Source organism: Dipodomys merriami, unplaced genomic scaffold, assembly GCF_024711535.1.
Source record: "Dipodomys merriami isolate MVZ:Mamm:240054 unplaced genomic scaffold, mDipMer1.0.p SCAF_5, whole genome shotgun sequence".
NCBI lineage: Eukaryota > Metazoa > Chordata > Mammalia > Rodentia > Heteromyidae > Dipodomys > Dipodomys merriami.
In genome coordinates this window covers 30,023,673-30,043,543 of record NW_027206068.1, presented here as the reverse complement: position 1 = coordinate 30,043,543, position 19,871 = coordinate 30,023,673, and the positions used below count along the sequence as shown (strand labels likewise).

Here is a 19,871-nt window from a genome sequence, read left to right as displayed (position 1 = left end):
GAGCAAGTTACAGTTCTGAATCCCCTTTGCCCTCTTTCTCCTGGCACACGGTTTTGTTCTGAAGCATCCGTCTCAAGACACACATGTCTTCAGGCAGTGGAGCTGGCAAGCTTTGATTGGTGCTCACAATGGATGATGTTGAAACGCTTCATTCTCTCAGACACAGACAGTACACCCCCACCAGTTACTCAATGAAGGGGACCAATGCCCTCAACCACATCACACACCTCACCACCTTCTCCTGCAGCTAGACAATGTGACAACCCCACTCAGCTCCCTGCTTCCCTTTCTCTATCTTTCTCTTCATTCCATTACCAACCCTGATGTCTTGAGAGCCATCTAAGCACCACTCTGCTTCCATAGTCACATTACTTTCTGTTTTCAGTATCTTGTCAAATTAAGGCCAGGGCTGGGAAGGTGGCTCAGTGGCAGAGCGCTTGCCTTGCATGCACAAGGCCCTGGGTTCGATTCCTCAGCACCACATAAGTAAAAAGAAAAAAGCTGGAAGTGGAATTGTGGCTCAAGTGGTAGAGTGCTAGCCTTGAGCTGAAGAGCTGAGGGACAGTGCCCAGGCCCAGAGTTCAGGCCCCACGACCGGACCCAAAAATAAAAAAATTTTTAAAAAATTAAGTCCAAATTCTTGGATAGCCCAATGAAATACTAATAGCTCTCCAAAGACAGCTTACTCTTAAATTTGGGGAGCTTTGTATATATACTGCAATCCACCTAAAATGCTTTATCTCACCTGCAATGGGGAAGCTTGTAGTCAGGCTTCAAATTCAGTTGAGATGCCTCCACCTCCAAACAGTAATTCTCGACTACACCAACCCCACCCATCCTGGGTCTCAAGTCTCTCCTGCCATCTCCTTAGTGCTTTATAAACACACCTGTCCCAGCCAAGACACATTGAATATTAATTCCATGTGCTTTCTTTTTCTTTTCTTTTTCTTTTTTTTTGGGGGGGGGGGCTGGTTGTGGGGTCTGAACTCTGGGCCTGGGCGCTGTCCCTCAGCTCTTCAGCTCAAGGCTAGTGCTCTACCACTTGAGCCACAGCGCCACTTCCAGCTTTTTTCTTTTTGCTTATGTGGTGCTGAGGAATCAAACCCAGGGCCTCATGCATGCAAGGCAAGCGCTCTGCCACTGAGCCACCTTCCCAACCCCTGTGCTTTCTTTTTCAACTAGACTGAGAATTAATGGTACATAGAAATCATACCATTTTTTCATATCTCTGGTAGAACCTTTGGTATATAATAGGTCTCTGAAAAAAGCCACTGTTTACATCTATGGAAATATTGCAATGAGACTCCATTGTACTTTTAATATATGCTGATAAAAGTAGCAGGAAATATGTTTAGTGAAGGAATACACTCAAATTCTAGGAGGAAAGACATGGCGTCACCAATAAGGACTGATAAATCACAGTGCAATCAATGACTAATGAACAGATACCAGACAGTGCTGCTTCAGGAAAGGATGGGACTGAGGAAGGTACACCCCACCAGAAGAAAGGATGTGAGCTGGCCTTGAGAAAGGCCAGGAGATCACCAGGCCTCTGGGAGGAGAAAGCAAAGAAGAAAGTGGCATTTGAAGGGAAGGGTTTAGATGACTCATTGAAGGAGATGCCCCTTAGAAAAATAATCCTAGTGATAATGAGTAGAGATTGGAGGGAGAGTAGCTGGAGACTATTAGAATCGTTCACATAAAGTCCCCAATGGAGCTAGTAAGTGGTGGGATACATGTAAGGATAGAGGCAGAGGCAGAGGGGTTGTGTATGGAAGAAATCCAACATGACTCCCCTGTTCTCGCTTAGGTGATTGTGGCACCATTAGCCAGAATTAGAAATTAGTGGGAAAACTGCTTCAGGAGAAAAGTATATGCCCTGACTACTGCTGTGGAGTTGGGGCTGCCTATTGGACATCCAGTTGAAGATGTCCACTAATCATTTAGATGTTTGAATCAGAAGCTCGGAAGAGAGTTGAACCAGGACTCTACAGAACATCACTGGAACTTTGGTTTCACTTCTGTAATTCATACTGACTGTGCCATGAGATTTGAGTTGTGTATAAGGACTACTGTGGGAAGGATAATTGGTCCCATTCTACCACTGACTTAGATCCATAGCCTCTGGCAAACCTCAACTCCAAGTTATACCTGATGTCTTATAGGAAAGGGAACAATTAAGGAAACCTGAAGGAAGGTATGGGCCCTAAAACAAATTTAGTCCCATCTATCTAGTTCTTATGTGGTTATGGAATTCATGCCACTGAGCCCATCCTATTCTTCCACTCCAAACCTGTACTTCCAAAGGCCACATACACAAAGACGTCTTCACCTTCAGTGATTGGAAAGGGAGAGGACCGTGCAGAGAATCCTCTTTAAGTAGTGATGTCACTTCCTGGCTACAATAAATGTATTTGGGTTTTTCCCCCCACTTTGAGGGGCTTATTTCAGTTCCCTCTTGCTTTTGTGATAATCTTTTGGGACAGTTCTTACCCAACGTGCAGCATCTACTTGGCTTCACAGTTCTCTGCAGTACCGAGTGTAGCCCAAGATCTAAGGGACGTAACGTGCATTTTTGCAAAGCAACTCATTGTGCTTTTCCTGGCTGATTTGTCTTAAATAACTTGCACTAAAAAGGGACATATTAAGTTGAAGTTTTTCTGACAATAATGACACACTGGGAGATCCATGATGTGTTTATAGTTGAACTTCTCTTTCTCCAACTATCTATTCACATAGGTTAAGTGGGAATTACTTATACAGCCCAGGCATTTTTAACAATTGTGAAGGAAATGGTATTTAAGTAAGTAGCTTCTGGCAACCAGATATGGGCATGGCAAAGATTTAACAAGGACATTAGTCATGTGTGGAGAATAGAGGTTCTCATTTTTAATTGTGATGGAAAACTCATCATCAAACCTGAATATCAACCAACCACTGCTTACAATGAAGGCAATATTGTAATAACACCCAGGGAAATTTAAATGATGCATGACAAAAATCCTCAGAGAAGCACAAAACCAATCACTCCTTCCAACATGCAGAATTACATATTACACAAAGCCAAAAGCTGGCAACAAATCCAATGAGAAGGCCTTAAAATATTTACTTCTTGATTGCAAGCAAAAGTGCCAAGTGATTTTGATTTTTGGTATCAGTCGTATTTCTTATTTTTTTAATATTAAGTATTAACTCTAGCCTTTGGCATACTAGCTAAGTATGAATGACATATCAACACAACCTCCATGGTCTAATAAAAAGTGGTTACCATTTGGTGGTGAGATTCAGGGTGCAGGTGTGGATTAGCATCTTCTAAGAAGCAGCAGACTGCAACCAAACTGCTCCATTGCTCTGAGGAAATGGGTTTTCCAGGGATGTTTATTTTAATCTGTTGGAAATGTAACCTGAGAGAAATCATTTTGGACTGACTTAATTTTTTCTTCAATTAACAGGTAGGAGATCAAATTATTGAAATCAATGGGGAAAGCACAAGGGACATGACACATGCCAGAGCAATAGAACTCATCAAATCTGGAGGAAGACGAGCGAGACTGTTGCTGAAAAGAGGCACAGGACAGGTCCCGGAGTATGGTACGTTGCGCATTTTATTCACCTTTTCCTGCTTCTCCTGGGTACCATAAGTGCCTAAGATACATAAATACATATTATATCATATATTACTACATCAGTTAGTTCTCTATTTCTACCTAAAAATATATTCAGTTATCAAAAGATATATGTGTGTGCACATATATATATTCAGATGTATATTTAAGCCCAAGATATATTTTATTGTGAGCTTTTCCTTTGGCTCCTGCCATTAGGTAATGTTTAAACTATCAGATGAATGGCTTTTCAGGGCATCTCTGAGTGTGCAGGGAGATCCGGCACTACTTATAGAGACTACTTGCAATTTGATGGATAGTCTTCTGTTCATTTGAGTCCACAGTAATTTCTCAATTACTTGCTAAAATTGCTCATGCTTCTAACTGTTTCATAGGATTGGTAAGTGGGGCCAGAAGACAAGCAAGTCCATAAGTTTGCCTTCAGAAATGTTTCTATTCCAGCAACCCCTTACAGACACCACCAACAGCATAACTAGTGTATCCCAGCCAGCTGAGTGGTCATTACATGAAGAGCAACATGACAGGACAGGAGACAGCCTCTGTCAACCTGAATGAAGAGCTCAAGTCCCCACCTAGATAAAGAGACTCCCTTTTGCTCCTCCATCCTCTACCCCAAAGAACTTTGAGCACTTTTCCCTTTCCAGCTATGTTTCTGGCATCTGACTACATCACATCAAGCTAATTAGCATCTTCCTATCCCTCCTTATTTAGCAATGCAGACCTATGCCTTCAGTTCAGTGGAAATAATTTGGATGCAGAGACCCTGAAATACATTGTTTCCTGGGTCTTCTACACCCCCCACATAGAGGCTTAATGAGACCTCATGTTGGGTCAAAGTCAGGACGCTTTCAGACATTTCTATAAGGATGGCTCTATGCCCAAAGAAATATTTCATCCCATGTTCCCACCTTTAATGCTTGAATGTAATGAAATATTTTAAAATATTAATATTAGCAGTATAATGTTAGCAGTATAATCACAGGCCTGCTAAATGATAGTAGCATTAATCCCTTTGAAAAGGGATTGGACTAGAATAACTTTGGTGGGCCCTAAAGCATTAACTGGCTCGATCATATAAAAGTGACCTGTGGAATTTATCACTTCTATAAGAGTACCTCATTTTAAAGTCATGCTTACTCTTTGAGAAGACTTGACTATTATCTATGCCACAGAATTAGCATGGCATTCCTATGCTTCTTGTTCTAAGACATAGTTACTTGTCAAATATACTTGTCCTCACTTTTTCAATCTTTCATACAGTCAGGCTTTGGTTCACACTTTCAACAACTACCATAGCAGCTACTTGCCTGTAGTGAGCAGCTAAAACATTATTACTGAAATATACCATTATACAGTTTGTGAACTATAATTCCTAGATATGAATCACCTTGATTTAAAAAAAACACTTTTCAAAAAAAAAGAAAATTCAAGATCATCTCAACATTATTTCCTTAATTTCTAACAATACCTTAAAAATATCGGCTCAGTTAAATTCACAAATTAACCAATACAGAGATTTTTTTTATTATCTGGATCTATTGTTGAGGGGCCAATGGCCAATATTACTAACTATAACAATAACACAAATCCTTTTCTAAAATGTAACGTTCACTCATGCCTGATGGTAACATTAGAGCTTGTCACTTCTTTTGATATTAAGTTGTCATGGATTCTGGCTGTAAAACAAGTTTAGAGATAATGCAACAAAGGAAAAACTTTGACAGAATAAAGCAATCCCCTTGAGGGAAGTAGAGTGAGACCCACAAACTAACCAGGCATTAGGTTTTCAGCTGAAAACTGCATGGTAATTTATGAGAAACTGAGGTTGGGGACAGTTCTGCATCTTTGAACATAATGCCATCAAATGATATTTCTGGCCCTTCATAGCAAGAATGGGAGGCTCCAAGGTTTCTAAGACCACACCTCCAGTCAATGATTTGCTTGGACAGTTTCTAGAGGGCAGAAAACAGCAGTACTCATGGCTAAGGTTTATTATAGCAAGATAGTACAGACATACAGTGCGATCATACAGGGGAAAGATTCCAGCAGCAGAGTTTCCTTATGTTCAATGTCCCCCCTATGAAGAGTCACGCAGATTCTGCTTTGCTCCCAGCAACGAAAAATACAGCCTTAGTCCCAGGGACTTCATTACACACTCAGCATGCCTGGTTTTTACTGTGACTGGTCAGGCGGCTCCCTCTGCCTGGCATATTCCAAACTTCCACACTCCCAGAAAGAAAGCAGAAAGTCCTTTGTTCGAACAGTTTAAACACCTGGCACTCTTATCATTTAGGGAAAAGCTTGCAGTAGTGTATTGGAGAGTTATCAGCTGTGTTCCCAGACACCAGCCCAGGGCTAACCTTGGAAGTAGACCTTTTCTAAGGAGAGCAGTCTGAGACTCCTTCTATAACAGAGCAGTGTGACCACCTTTATGGCTATGCAAATGACCCCACTGTTAGGTCTCTATGTCCAAGTGTCCGTCTCTTGAGGCCCCAGAGCAGTGCCTTTACCCTCTCTGTGTGATCAGATAAACTCATGAGGATGGCACCAGACCAAAATCTTATTGCCAATTAGGGCCTTGACAAGATACTCTAGCCAGCTTCCTCTCTGCCTCCAATTGTGACTCTTTTCTTCTCACCACTTTTGTCCCCCCATTAATTACTTTCCTACCAGCCACCACCTGTCGGTGGTCCATCATTCCTACAGACCCACTATAAATGCTTTAGAAGGAAAGTCTCTAGTTTGGCTGAAGGCTCTCTTTTGCAGGTTTATCCCCCACCCCCTGGACCCCGCACACTTGTGCAGGTGTTGGGCCATCTCTTGTCTTACTTGAATCTCACACCCACCATATAAGGAATGCCTTCAGCTGAAAAACACACCTCCTCCAGCATCACTCCACCTCATCAGGAAGCAGAATCTTTTGTCCAAGACTGTGTATTTTAATAAAATTCCCTAGAAGGAAGGATAATAGATACGATAAAAACAACAATAACAACAAAAGAAAAATGCCTGTGTTTACAGGAGATAGAACCAAGACTATAATCTACTTTGTCCAGAGGTACTTTAGCCAGGAGAAAACTGATTTTTCTGTCAAGTATTAATTTAAAGCTATGGGTTTCCTTTGTTTGCCTGTTAAGATCCTAAAGTTGACATAAAATCTATCCTTAAAAGACTGTTAACAGGAGGTTATCAGAGTCCATAGAAGACATACTTAACATACTTAACCCTCTTCAGGTGTAAGCCAACCTGGAGAAGATTGGGCTTTGAGGCTGAGGAAACTACAGAAGTGTGAATGCCGGTTTTAAGTGATATTCACCAGCGCTTGCTCTGATACCTACAGAACTCTGGATTCAGAGCAGCTTTGAAGCAACCCTCTTATCTGGACTTGTGGACTTGTCAAGGATAAGCTGATCTCCAGCGAGAGAAAAGCAAAGCTAGAGCTCTGAGTTCTTAAGGTGATCTGTGACAGGGAGATAAGCACTGGTACAATTGAAAGGAGGGAAAATACCAAGGGCAATCTGTCAGGTCAATGACTAACCAAAATCAGTGCATCTACCAATGATCTGAGGAAAGGAATATGCACACAACAAATAAGCCGTCCATCATTACCATAAGACTAATGGGCAGGTGACACCTCTACCAATCGCCACCGTCACAAGTGTATGGCTGCACACAGAGGCTGTCAACCTGCTGCACAGAGAGTTGGAAAAAGATAAGGGCTTTCAAGGAGAAGTTGCTTTTATAGAAAAGTCCTTGAAGGAGAAGCTCAGGAGATGTATACTTCAACTCTGATTCTCAGGATAAGAATGTGTGAGGTTTCCTCCCTTGTTATACATCTCAACAACTGACAGGGATACAGAAATGTCTCCCCACATTCTAAGAAAAGATCCAGATTGGGATGCTTCAAAAGCAGCCCTTCCCAAGATCCTTAGCACTGGTTGTTGCTGCCCAAATTAAATCCAAACAGGCTAGGAGGAAAAGAAGTATTCACCATGGTTGTAAAACTGCCCAGGAATAGGTTATAGAAATGAGCATCCTGCTTTGAAATACAGGTATTTTTCGTTGGGATTCAAGGCATTCAACTTGTCCCACACACTCAATTTGGAAACCAAACCACATAGCCAGAGCTAAAGTAAACAGAAGTGGCATTGGATGGGAAAATTCTCAACATGCACAATTCAGAGCAAAGTAGAGCATTCCCCTTGGTAACATTTGCTATTCAAAGTGGTTCCAAATAAAGCAAATATGCTTTTCCATTTTGGTTGGAGCCCTGGTCTGCTTATTCTCTTAAAAAGCAATAGGGCAGGTGCTTATGAATAGAACACTGGACTCCAGTGGTCTGTGGGAGTCTCAGTACTGTTTAGAAGGCCAGCAGGGTTAAAAAGGAGGAAGCAGAATTCTCACAATACAAATGCCCCATTAATGCCAAATGCCTCCATGAAGGGAAAGAAATAACCAATCTGTAAATTATACCTCCAACACACTTGCATTGTTAAAGCTAATTGTGTCGTTAATACCTTTTGATTTGATTGCAGTCCCTTGGTAAATGAAATTGTTTGTATTTTATAAGGATAATAAAAGTGTTCTGAGCAGAGAGAATATCTGTCCACATGAGTAACTATAGCTGAAGAAATGAGCATGCCAAGTGGTTGTTGACTTAAAAGTGTCCCTTTAATTCACAAATGAAAATGACTTAGAACAATCCTAGTAGAACACCAGTTTAAGCAGGACTGGTCTTTATTTAGATGGTCACAAGCAGGGCTAATTTGATTGTTCTTTGTAACACACTGGCAAATAAACATTAGAAGTATATCCTTACACTTATTGATAATTATTTGATCAATAATTTCTTCTTTCCCTTTGATCATTCCAAGACAAACTCCAAGTGATATACTTACCACATATTCCATATGGGACAGATTTTTGGAATAATATCTAATCAATGTAATCAACATTGAAAATGTCTAGTTAATGTAATAACATTTCCTCAACTAGATCAGTTTCCTAGGTGCCTACCATGAACTTTCACAAGCCATGACGGTGAGATAAATCCTGGCCCACTGTGAGCTGATCGGACATAGTGTGACAATTGCTGCCAGCAGAGAACGGATTGATGAAAAGACTCTGCTCTCATGAAAAATCAAAACTGAGTTCATTAATTTTCATAGGGTTTAACAAGTACTTATAGAGTACTTGTTATCTGCAGGTTGTAAAGCTTTTCCTTTGATAGTCATCCAATAATTGGTAGCTTGTTTTTTTTTTTTTGTTTTTTTTTGGAAGAAAGGAGCTGAATCTTCCCTTGAAACTCATCTAAATTGGCAGTTACTAGTGGGTGACTACTCCATTTGCTTCACCTACCACCCTTGCTACTTGTGGCTTTTTCCTCCTGTGTTTCCCAGCCAGATGTGGCATCCCACAGCACTGTCCCCTCTTTGTCAGGGCGGTGTCCCACAAGCAAGGACAAGGAGAAAGCCACCACTGGCCACTCCTACTCCTCGAGACTACTTGCAAGGGAGCTCTAGGTGACTCCACAGCCTTTGCCTGATTTCCCTGCCTTTTCAAGAGGGCAAAAGGTAGCTTGCCTTGGTAATAAATTCTGAAAGTTAATTTCCTCTCTGACATTCATGGTTAGGCATTATCTTCCTTTCCCATGAGAAGTTTTACAAATCACTCAAGAATTCCTTCTGCTGAGTAAGAGAAAATGACAGCACTCCGGGGAAGGGAACAGGCTGCCTGGCAGGACCTGGGCTGGAGAACACAGACAACAAGATTCTTCCTGGCAGGAAGGCTCAAGACTGCTCTCTGCAGCCTTTAGGCAACCCCAGAAAATAAGCTAACCATGAGGTTCACAGTATGTTCTTGTGTTGTAGAGGCTTCTTTAAAGGATACCCAACTCTCAAATTATTTTTCCTGGTCCTCAGCCAAAGCTAAGAAAATCATGGACTATAATAGTATTTCCTTTATTAGTCTTACCTGATTTCCAGTATGCATAATTTTCCTCCTTAAGGCTCTATAGACACACCACCACCACCACCTACCTGCAAGTCCTCACTTGCCAGGTAGTAAAGACTCCAATGAAATACACTAGACCTTACAGTGACCAAAGTATCTACCAAAGAGAAACATTTAGTTCTTAAGGTCCAGTCTCCTCAATCCCAAATATATTTTAGAAGGAAATCAGTGAACCAAGCGGTATCTTTCCCAAGCCTCATTAAGAAGAGCTGCCACAGGTGTCTTGGGGAATCTAAGATTAGTGCTCCTCCAGTAACCCATTCTGAGTATTTTAGATTCCAACAGGAACCTCCTTGTCCTTGTTCCAGAATGAGCTCACCCATAACAGATCACTTGAAGCAAAAGTCTAGGAGAAAAGGCAAGGTTTGTAGTGGTAAACAGTACAAGAAGACAGAATGGACCTCAGGGAAGTACAAATTCAAAAGAATGTTTCATACATGTCAGGAAAGTGGGAGGTAGAGAGTAGAGATCAGGAATCAAGAGACAGGTTAAATATGGAGACCAGAAAAACCCTATATGTTGAAGAGGAGGGAGGAAAGAAATACTTCTTTATAAGAACCCAGAAGCATCTCTGTCTCTATTGCTCTCTCTCTCCTCTCTCTCTCTATTATTCTCTCCTCTCTTTCTCTTTCTCTTTCTCTTTCTCTCTCTCTCTCTCTCTCTCTCTCTCTCTCTCTCTCTCTCTCTCTCTCTCTCTCTCTCTCTCTCTCTCTCTCACACACACACACACACACACACCTCACCCCATCCCATCCCCCATCCCCCACCCCTGCACACACACACACACACAGTAGTTTTAAAGCAATGATTCAGCCTTTCAATGTACAGATGCCTGTGCTCCCTTTCACAGTCCACACATCCTGTGAATATTCTGAAGGATGCATTGAGCCCAGGACTCTATTTTTTTAAGAACTTGTAAATTCAGAGACTTCTCTACCCTTGAGATTACTGAATCTCCTAGGACTGTTGTAAGTGTTTTCCTTCCACACTGTGGGTCTGAGGGAAGGAGGGACCCAGTGGGAGGCCCACCAGCTCAGTAGAAATGGAATGTGGAATCTCTCTGTGGGAAGGAAGTGAATGCTTCACAATGAATGCCACAAAGGGAAGTTCAATTCCCAGGATTTATTAATTGATTTTGCCATTTAGTTCTGCCAAGTAGTAAGTAATTTGGGGGCAAAAATGCTCAAGCTGTTTCAGTATCGTGGAGAGAAGGCTCTCGTTTGGATTTAAACATGGTCATTAGTAGAACAAAAGTACATGTGTTGGGAAACTGCAAGCCCAGAAGGTGCAGTGCAGGGGCCCAGAACACAGGGGAAGGAACGCGTTGAGAAAGCAGGAGTGGACACTACAGAGAAATGTGAGGTGCACAGCTGCGTGCCGTGTGAGCCATATTTAGCACACATATCATGAGCAGGGTTCCACTTGTAAAGCCCTGCACTCTGGTGAGATTCACTGAACTACAAGACTGAATGTCCTGAGAGGGCATTTCCATTTCTATAGAAATGGAAAGCCAGTGATTCTATAGGTGAATAGCTGAGCCATAGTTTAGTTAGCAGCTGTTTTGTTTGGCCTAAGTGTATGTCTGTTGTTCCATTATAATTTTGTTGGGTCTAAACAGTACCTTGAAGAACGTATGGTTCTCAAAAGTTTAAGCTATTGGCACAGTTAGAATATTTAAGTCAAGTCTAGAGTAGGGCATTCTATGGTTTTGTCTTTGGTTCTGACTGAAGATAGTTTAGCTAGAGAGAAATATCAGGAGGGCTTTATCAGAACATAAAAGCAAAAATAGCGCATAAGAGTTTGAGACAAAAATCTGTGTGGTAAAGGTTAGAAGAGAGGATAATGAATATGCTGGACACTCGGGACTTTTAGGGCAGTTAAAATGTTCTGGATGAACTTACATGTTCAATCCTAGCTACTGAGGACAGAGATCTGCAAGACCATAGATTGAAGCCAGCTCATGCAGAAAAGTCTGAGAGACTTCATCTTAAATTAGCCAGCAAATAATAATAATAATAATAATAATAAAGAACAGCCTGGTTGCGTGCTCAGGTAGTAGAACACTAGCCAAACAAGCTAAGCAGGCTTGGGGCTCTGAATTCAAGTCTCATTATTGATAACAAAAAAAATGATGGCATGATACTACAACAGTACTGAGCTGGTGGGTGCCCCACTGTGTCCCTCCTTCCCTCAGACACACGGAGTGGAGGGAAAACACTCCCTACGGCATCTTCTGAAATCACTGTGGAAGCCCAGTTCACTCTGTGTGCTGGAGCCATATACACAGCCCCCACGTTGAGCATGGTTAGAGGGAGCATCATCAGTGCACACAGGCCAAGAGGAAATCCACTCAATGTGTCAGAACTGCATGGCCTGTGTTCCTCTAATACCATTAACCCAGCAATGAGGGAACCACCTTTTCCTCACACCAGATAAGCTGAGGAAGCACCATGACAGGTATGGCAGTGCCAGTGGTTCCCTCTCCCCAGGACCTTGACTCTAGAAAATTATTGACCTGGCTATTCCAGAAGTTCTAAGTAAAGAACAGTAGTCTACCAGCTGAGCTAAACATAGACCATGAGGTGGTTGGTGGGTTCAGCTAGTGCTCAGAGCTTGTTTTCGAAGCACAGCCCACGGCAGGTGCGTAGCAGAGTGGAACAGGAAAGACATTGCTGTAAATTCTTCTCTTCTGCTTTATTTTTTTCTCCCCAGAAAGCAATTACATCCGGCAAGTCAACTGTGAACTTTGAATATAAATAAGTCAAGTATTATAAGTGAGGAGGACTATAAGGATTTATGAGATTATTAAAGAAAATACAAACGTAAACATGGAGACATCATGTCTTTATTTTACAATGCTTTATGTTTTTATTTTCCATTTTACAAGTTTTTAATATAGGACTAATTACTGTGACTGTTTCTCAAATGACAGTTGATGTAACTAAAACATCCCAATATAAGAAAATATTACCAGAATTCTAATATTAACATTTTGATTTTTTAAATATCTGTGCCTCCCTAAAAGTACCTCAGGATGCCCTTAATAGTTAGAGAAAAAGCTACTTATGAAACACACGTATGTCTCAGGCTTTCACTAATTTCACTTGCTGCATGCTTGATAGGATTAGTTTTGCTGAAAGTCTTTATTCTTACTACCTAGACAATTGTTATTCAAGTGCTCTAAACATACTAAGCAATCTTGACTCTAACAGTAATAATATATCTGTGTCACTGGTTCTGTTAATTCTAATGATTGGTCCTAGGCTGTTCCTCCCCTTCCTTTAGGAATGGTACCTTCCAGTCTCTCCATGTGCATGAAAAGTGACAAGCATGGGTCCCCATATTTCTACTTATTGGGCCACCCTAAAGACACGGTTTGTAAACTCTGCATGAATATTATCTTTCTCCAATGAGCCTTGGTTTTGCATATGTTTTTAACTGCTGTTTAATGCTTTCTCTTTCATAGTAGCTTGTCTAATTACTGCTAGAATTTTGAGAAATATTTCTACCTGAGACCTTAAATGTACCAAAGACAGGATTTGTGGATTCATGAGAACATGAGATGTATCACAGTCTGGGAGAACAGCCCAGCATGGCCATACCAGGAAAGGAGGCATGGAAGACTGGGGCAGAGGCCAGCAAAGCAGTATCAGCCTAATTCTCTCCCATACTCTTGAAATAATATTCTCCAGACTTCTGTGCAGAGATCTCAGTTTAGTTCCTCTCAGTCCAAGTACAGACAGCTCCAACCTGAGCTGCCCATCTTGTACCAGATAGAAAGAAAGCCATGCTCAGCAGACATTCCTGCCCCAGGCACTCTGAACTCGCCAATAGAATCATGGGTTATTTCCCAGCCTGCTTTGTGTCAGGCTTCTATCCAGGACAGGATGATTTTATCTTCCTTCCTCCATATTCAGTGATGTACCAAATTTAAGGAGAGACCAATTTCTTTTCATAGGAGAGAACAATTTCTTTTCATAAATGACCCTATTTGTGTCTATTTTTTTGAAACACTCAACATATTATGTCCAGAATATTCCCCACTATTCTAGCATCAGTCTTCTCGGGTATTTGCTGGATCTCACTATAAACATAAGGAAAGAAAAAGTATCCAAACACATGAATAAGTAGGATGTAGACAATAGCTTTAAAACTATGGTTCAAGCAACATTTTACCCTTCAAATTCTTTCCATACTTCCACTATTGTGGCATCCAGGAAATTGAAAATGTCAGATTGGCTTTTTAACAAAAATTAAAACTTGTGCCTTGTGCTCAGACTCTATGGTCAGCCACCAAAGTATGAATCAAATGGACACATTTCTCAGTCTGGTTTGCCTGAGCATCTCTCTGCCAAATTATTTTTTAGTGCTAGTCCTGAGGCTTGAACTTAGTACCAAGATGCTATTGCTGAGCTTTTTTGCTCAAGGCTAGCACTCTACCCCTTGAGCTACATCTCCACTTCGGTTATTTTGGTGGTTCACTGGAAATAAGAGTCTCACAGATGGGCTGGGAAGGTGGCTCAGTGGTAGAGCGCTTGCCTTGCATGCTCAAGGCCCTGGGTTCGATTCCTCAGCACCACATAAGCAAAAAGTAAAAAGCCAGATGTGGCGCTGTGGCTCAAGTGGTAGAGCGCTAGCCTTGAGCTGAAGAGCTGAGGGACAGCGCCCGCGCCCAGCCCAGAGTTCAGGCACCACGACCGGACCCAAAAAAAAAAAAAAAAAAAAAGAGTCTCACAGACTTTCCTGCCCAGGATGGCTTCAAACGGTGATCCTCAGATCTCATCTCCTAAATAGCTAGAATTACAGGTGAGCCACTAGCACATGGCTCTTATCAAATTCTTTTAAGCTATCTCTCGGAGTTTTTTTGAAACATATTTTCCATTATTAATGATCTTGCTAATTGTCACTCAGGATTGATTTAAATTTAACATGAAAGACAATATGATTCACTAAAGTGAAATCTTTAACTGGCCTGCTAAACATTTCCTTATCAAAAAATTTTATGCTGATGTACCTTCACACATTCACACACATACACACACACACACACACACACACACACACATACATGTACATGCACACATACAATCACTCCTTGAAGATATCTAGACAGAATAAGTTTTAAATATATTGTTTCTCTGAGGTATTTGTCCCAGAGGAAAGCCAAGTTAAAACATATACACACAAGATGCAATGTATATACACAAGGTACCAACATCAAATACAGTGAAAATAGGGGTTATACCGTGGGGGGAGAACATACAAGAAAAACAAAAAAGAATCACATAGTACATTTTAAATATGTTTGAAAAAAACAATAGCAAGAAAGAAAAAAACCACTTGTGTCCCTATCTTGGGGTTCATTTCATTTAACATCATCTTATAGGGTCATATGTACATAGCTTTTGACCTTTTTCTGCTTGTCCTAGACTTAAACTAGTTATTGCAAATAAGGGAAACCATGGGACCTATGTTTCTTTGGGCCTGGCTTTACTTCACTTAATATAATTTTTTCCAAGTCTTTCTATTTTAAAGGAAAGACTAGAAAAAGTATAAATCCATAGAATAATTATTGGGGAAATCTGGTCCAATGACCACTGGTATGGATCTGTTTCTGACAAAAGAAAGGTCTATTCTTATTATATGATTTACTTTAATGACTGTAACCATGGCAATGAAGCCTGAATCAATTCACTGAGTCACTAACTTTAAAAGAGAGGTGGAGTGGGGGAGCGGGAGGACTCTTTGTGGTTTCAGCTCAGTCCACAATGACCCAGGCACCTTGCCCCATGCTATAGTCAGAAGATTAATAGCAGAGGCTCTGAGAAGTGTATTCCTAAGCTAGTAGGAGAAAGATAGAAAACAGGAATACTATCAGTGAAGGGAAATAAAAATTTAAAGTAGTCAGGATAACAAACTACCTAACAGACTTATAGAGCAGTCCATCTGAGAGGGCTTGAATGACACATTTTCACCTGCACAGATGAGAAGGAAAGCAGTTTCCAACCAGAGTAGAGAGATAATACAAGTCCAGGAGACAAGCGTAACATATGATACCATGGGCTAAATGAGTGAGTGGGGCAGACACAATGAAAGAGGGAAAATATTTTGAAAGCCTTCTATCTAAAAAAAATGTTGAAGCTTTCTTGGTCTGGGGTGCAGCTCAGTGGTAGAGCACATGTTTAACATACACAAAGCCCTAAATTCAATCTTCATCACTAAGAGAGAGAAGGAAGCTTTCTCTGCCAAGAGAAAGAATTACAACACCTAAGCAATGTGCAGTAGTTCGCAACCATGATTCCAACTACTCCGGAGGTAGAGATTGGAAGGATCATAGTTCAAGGGCAGCCTAGGCAAGATGTTTGTAAGACCTCATCTCAACAAACAAGATGGGCATGGAGATTCAGGTCTATAGAGTTCCAGCTAGATGTGAGGCCTAAGTAGGAAGATTGAGATCTGAAATTAGCCCATGCAAACGTATGAGACCCTATCTGAAGAGTAACTTAAAGGCAAAAATGGATAGAAGCCTGGCTCAAGTGGTCTAGTACTTGGCTAGCAAGTGTGAAACTCTAATCAAACACAAATGCTGCCAAAAAATAAATAGAAATAAACTCTACTTAGTGAGACGTCATCAAAGTGTTTTAAATGGTGGGGATAGTACCGTGAGATTTGTAGCAAAATGCAGGCAGTTAAATGTTAAAGCAGAAGTGTAGCCAGCATTAGGGAAGCAGGGTGTGACCATGCATTGAAGTTGGACTGTGGCCATGTTTCAGACATTTCATTGATGAGTGAGTGTGACTGGTGAGTGTGGAGGAGAGGGCTAGCGAGGAGGGTGAAGGATAATTTTAGTTGTGAATTCGGGGCTTGTTGAGTGTCAGGTATCTGAAGGGCTCTTAAATGAAGTAGCTAAGAAACTGGACACTTGGTAGGGCTGAGGGTGTGGGGAGCCCTGGAGGGGTGAGCTCTGCAGACAGATGGCACTGTGAACCAACTTCATGCAGCAATCTCATTTGACCACTGTGAGACTTCTTGCCACTTCAAGAGAAGGCAGGGTTACTGAACCAGGCCTCTTTTGCCCACTGCATAGTATGCAGATCATGGAGACAAGCAAGGTTTGTCAAAGAGAAAAAATTTATTCCCAAGTCAGCCAAGCATGCAGGTAGGGGTGCCAAAGTTCAAGTGCTCTCCTGGAAGGCAAGGTCACGGGGTGCTATGGGATAAAGCAGTGGCATGATTTAAGGTATAGGGAAAGATGATTGAAGGAGAAGTGTCCTGTATATGCAATCAGACTTGATGGCTCTTCATGGGACACCTGTTCTGGAACAGCATTTAACATGGTCCCAGGGTGGAGTTTTCAGTCTTCTTACAGCAAAGGTCATCCATCAGACACTTGCACAGGCCCCAGGAAGAGGCAGTGGTTTGGACAAGTGTTCTGCAAATATCTGAAACGCAACTCAGTTTATTACTCATTCACTGGAGGCGTATTTATAGGAAAGTTAGTGAGAGATTAATATACTATTGGCCTCCAGAATTAGTGATTCCTTTTAAGTGAATTAAAGACAAAGTAACTAAAAGCAAGTAAAGTAAGAGGGTTCATTTTGGTTTTCCCTTGATTTTTAGTTGCTTGAGAGACAGGAAAAGAAAGAGTAAGATGAAAGCCAGGGACAGGGTTTGGGGGAAGGTGTGGGGAGAATTGTCTGTTTTCTAGATGAAAAGGAGGAGAGTGGAAAGGGAGGGGAACTGGAGCTCCACTTAGCTGATCTGCTTAGCCCAAAGCCAGGAGCATGGTGCTCACGAAAAGGTAGTCATTGTACAGACTAATTGTGGGAATCGTTTTTACCTGTTACTTTATGGGCAGATCTTTCCCACAAAGCACCCCACATTCTGAACCTGTAGTGAACCCACCCAGTGTGGACAGCCGCCTTGGGTAACTAGGGCTCTACCTTGCTCAGGCAAGGGAATAGATCCAGGTTCTCTACCTTGATTTTTGAAAGGCAGGGGTACTCAGAGTGCAATGATGAATAAGACACACCATCTATAGAGTAAAACTAATATTTAAGAAAAACTTTTTTTAATCATAGCTCTGTCAAAATTATATATTGTGTGTTCCTGGCTTGCTGTTCCAAAGTATTCTAGGGATTAAAAGAAAGCACGTGTACTCTGGTTAATTTCGCTTTTTCCATGTCATCCTCCATTTTGAAATCTGAATTTCAGTAAGGACTATTTTTAAGTGAAAGTGTCACCTCAAAGACAACCAGTTTCTAGGATAACAAAATCCAGTAATTGATTCAGTTCATCAAAACCTTGAGACTCATTGTACCGGTAAGCACTGTTGTTCAGGATACTATCTGATTGGCTCTTACCTCCCTGGTTCCTAATTTAAAAGCTCCAACTCTGTCCCCTTTATAACACCCTTCTCTTTCCTATCTCCTATATGATGCCTGGTCCCTTCTGGTTCCTCCTGTCATTGTTGTGCTCATAACTCTGCTGGATGGTTTGTCATCTCTTCCTTCCTTCCATAGCTCCACTCCAAAGTGGAGTGCCTACTGGACACTTCTACCTACATAGACCACAGCTCTGAATTCAAAACTGAACTCATGACCTTGCCTCCTAAATACTCTCCTTATCTTCTGGCCTGTGTATATGCCAGTACTGGGGCTTGAATGTAGGACCTGGGCACTGTCCCTTAGCGTTTTCCCTCAAAACTGTCACTGTACCACTTGAGCCACAGCTGCACTCTTGGCATTTTGCTGGTTCATTAAAGATAAGGGTCTCATGGACTTTCATTCTCTGCCTGTCTTCAAACCTCAATCCTCAGATCTCAGCCTCCTGAGTAGCTAGGATTATAGGTATGAATCACCTGCACCTGGCATGAGTAGATGTTTGTAACTGATAAGCAATAGTCCAGTTGCTTTCTTCTTGTTTTCCCAGGACTATTTCTTTTAGAAGCTCTTCTGCTTGCTAGTTCTAAGTATGATAGCTGTAGAACATGTTACTTCTAGGCTTTCTGGTCAGTTTCATTAGTCTGTGTGTCTGTTTTATATCAATACATGGTGATTTGATTAGTGTGCTGCCTCTTTCTTGGTCCTTTTTGTTCAACATGACTTTTATTACTCAAGGTTTTTGTGGTTCCATATAAATGTTAGGATATTTTTCCTAATTCACTGTGTTTTGATAGAGAAGTTTTAACAGAAAATGCATTGAATCTGTAGATCTCTTTGGTCAAGGTGGACATTTTGCAATATTGATTCTTCTAAGCTGTAAACACAGGATATTGTTACATTTTTTGTGTGTGTCCTCCTCTATTTTGGTTAAATTTTTTGTGTCCTCCACTTACTTGGTTAAAATTTTCCCTAGACATATTCATTTTTAACTGGGATTGCCTTTTTGTTTTCATTTAGATAATTTGCTACTGGCATATAGCATTACTATTGATTTTTTGTGTTGAGAAGACTGATTCATATTGCAGCTTGGATTTTTCTTTGCGGGGAGCTCTTTTGAGACAAAATCTTCTCTCTCTCTCTCTCTCTCTCTCTCTCTCTCTCTCTCTCTCTCTCTCTCTCTCTCTCTCTCTCTCTCTCTCTCTCTCTCTCTCTCTCTCTCTCTCTCTCTCTCTCTCTCTCTCTCTCTCTCTCTCTCTCTCTCTCTCTCTCTGGCTAGCCTCAAACCTTAAACTCATCATCTCCCACCTCAGCCTCCCCAGTAGCTGGGAGACAGGAGTTCACTACCATGTCTGGCTTTCAGTATCTTTTAAACAAAGAAAAGATTGTACCAGATGCTGTTGTTTTCTGGTCCTGGGGTTTGAACTCAGGTCCTGGGCACTGTCCTTGAGTCACTTTATGCTCAAGGTCAGCACTCTATCACTTGAGCCACAGCACCACCTCCAGTTTTTTCTGAGTCCTTTTTTAGAGATAAGAGTCTCACAGATTTTCTTGCTCAGGCTAGCTTCGAACTGCAATCCTCAGATCTCAGCCTCCTGAGTAGCTAAGATTACAGGTGTGAGCCACTGGCACCCAGCATAGATGCCCCTTTAAAAACAAGTGTCCTTCCTTGAGATAAATGGTTTTTTTCTTCTACAAGCATTTCTATAATCATAGGACTCCTTTTATAAAAACCCAAAATATCATTGCTTGGTGTCCAGGTCACAATAATCACCAGATGCAGGTCAAAGGTACATTTTCTACTTCATACTACAGCTCAGTAAATTGTGGGAACAAAAAGAAAGGCATGTGG

The 19,871-nt window shown here is 41.3% G+C and overlaps 1 protein-coding gene across 4 annotated transcripts in view; it reads left to right on the top strand.

Moving 5' to 3' along the window:
- Magi2 (membrane associated guanylate kinase, WW and PDZ domain containing 2) overlaps positions 1-19,871 on the top strand; it is a 1,319,799-nt gene that overhangs the window by 1,257,315 nt on the left and 42,613 nt on the right. For 2 of the 4 annotated variants that reach the window (XM_069996347.1, XM_069996346.1), the window contains 2 exons: positions 3,453-3,591; positions 12,924-13,012. In XM_069996347.1, the coding sequence (XP_069852448.1) occupies positions 3,453-3,591; positions 12,924-13,012 (228 nt within the window). The remainder of the gene's footprint in view (positions 1-3,452; positions 3,592-12,923; positions 13,013-19,871) is intronic. The other 2 variants (XM_069996345.1, XM_069996344.1) reach the window with 1 other exon arrangement.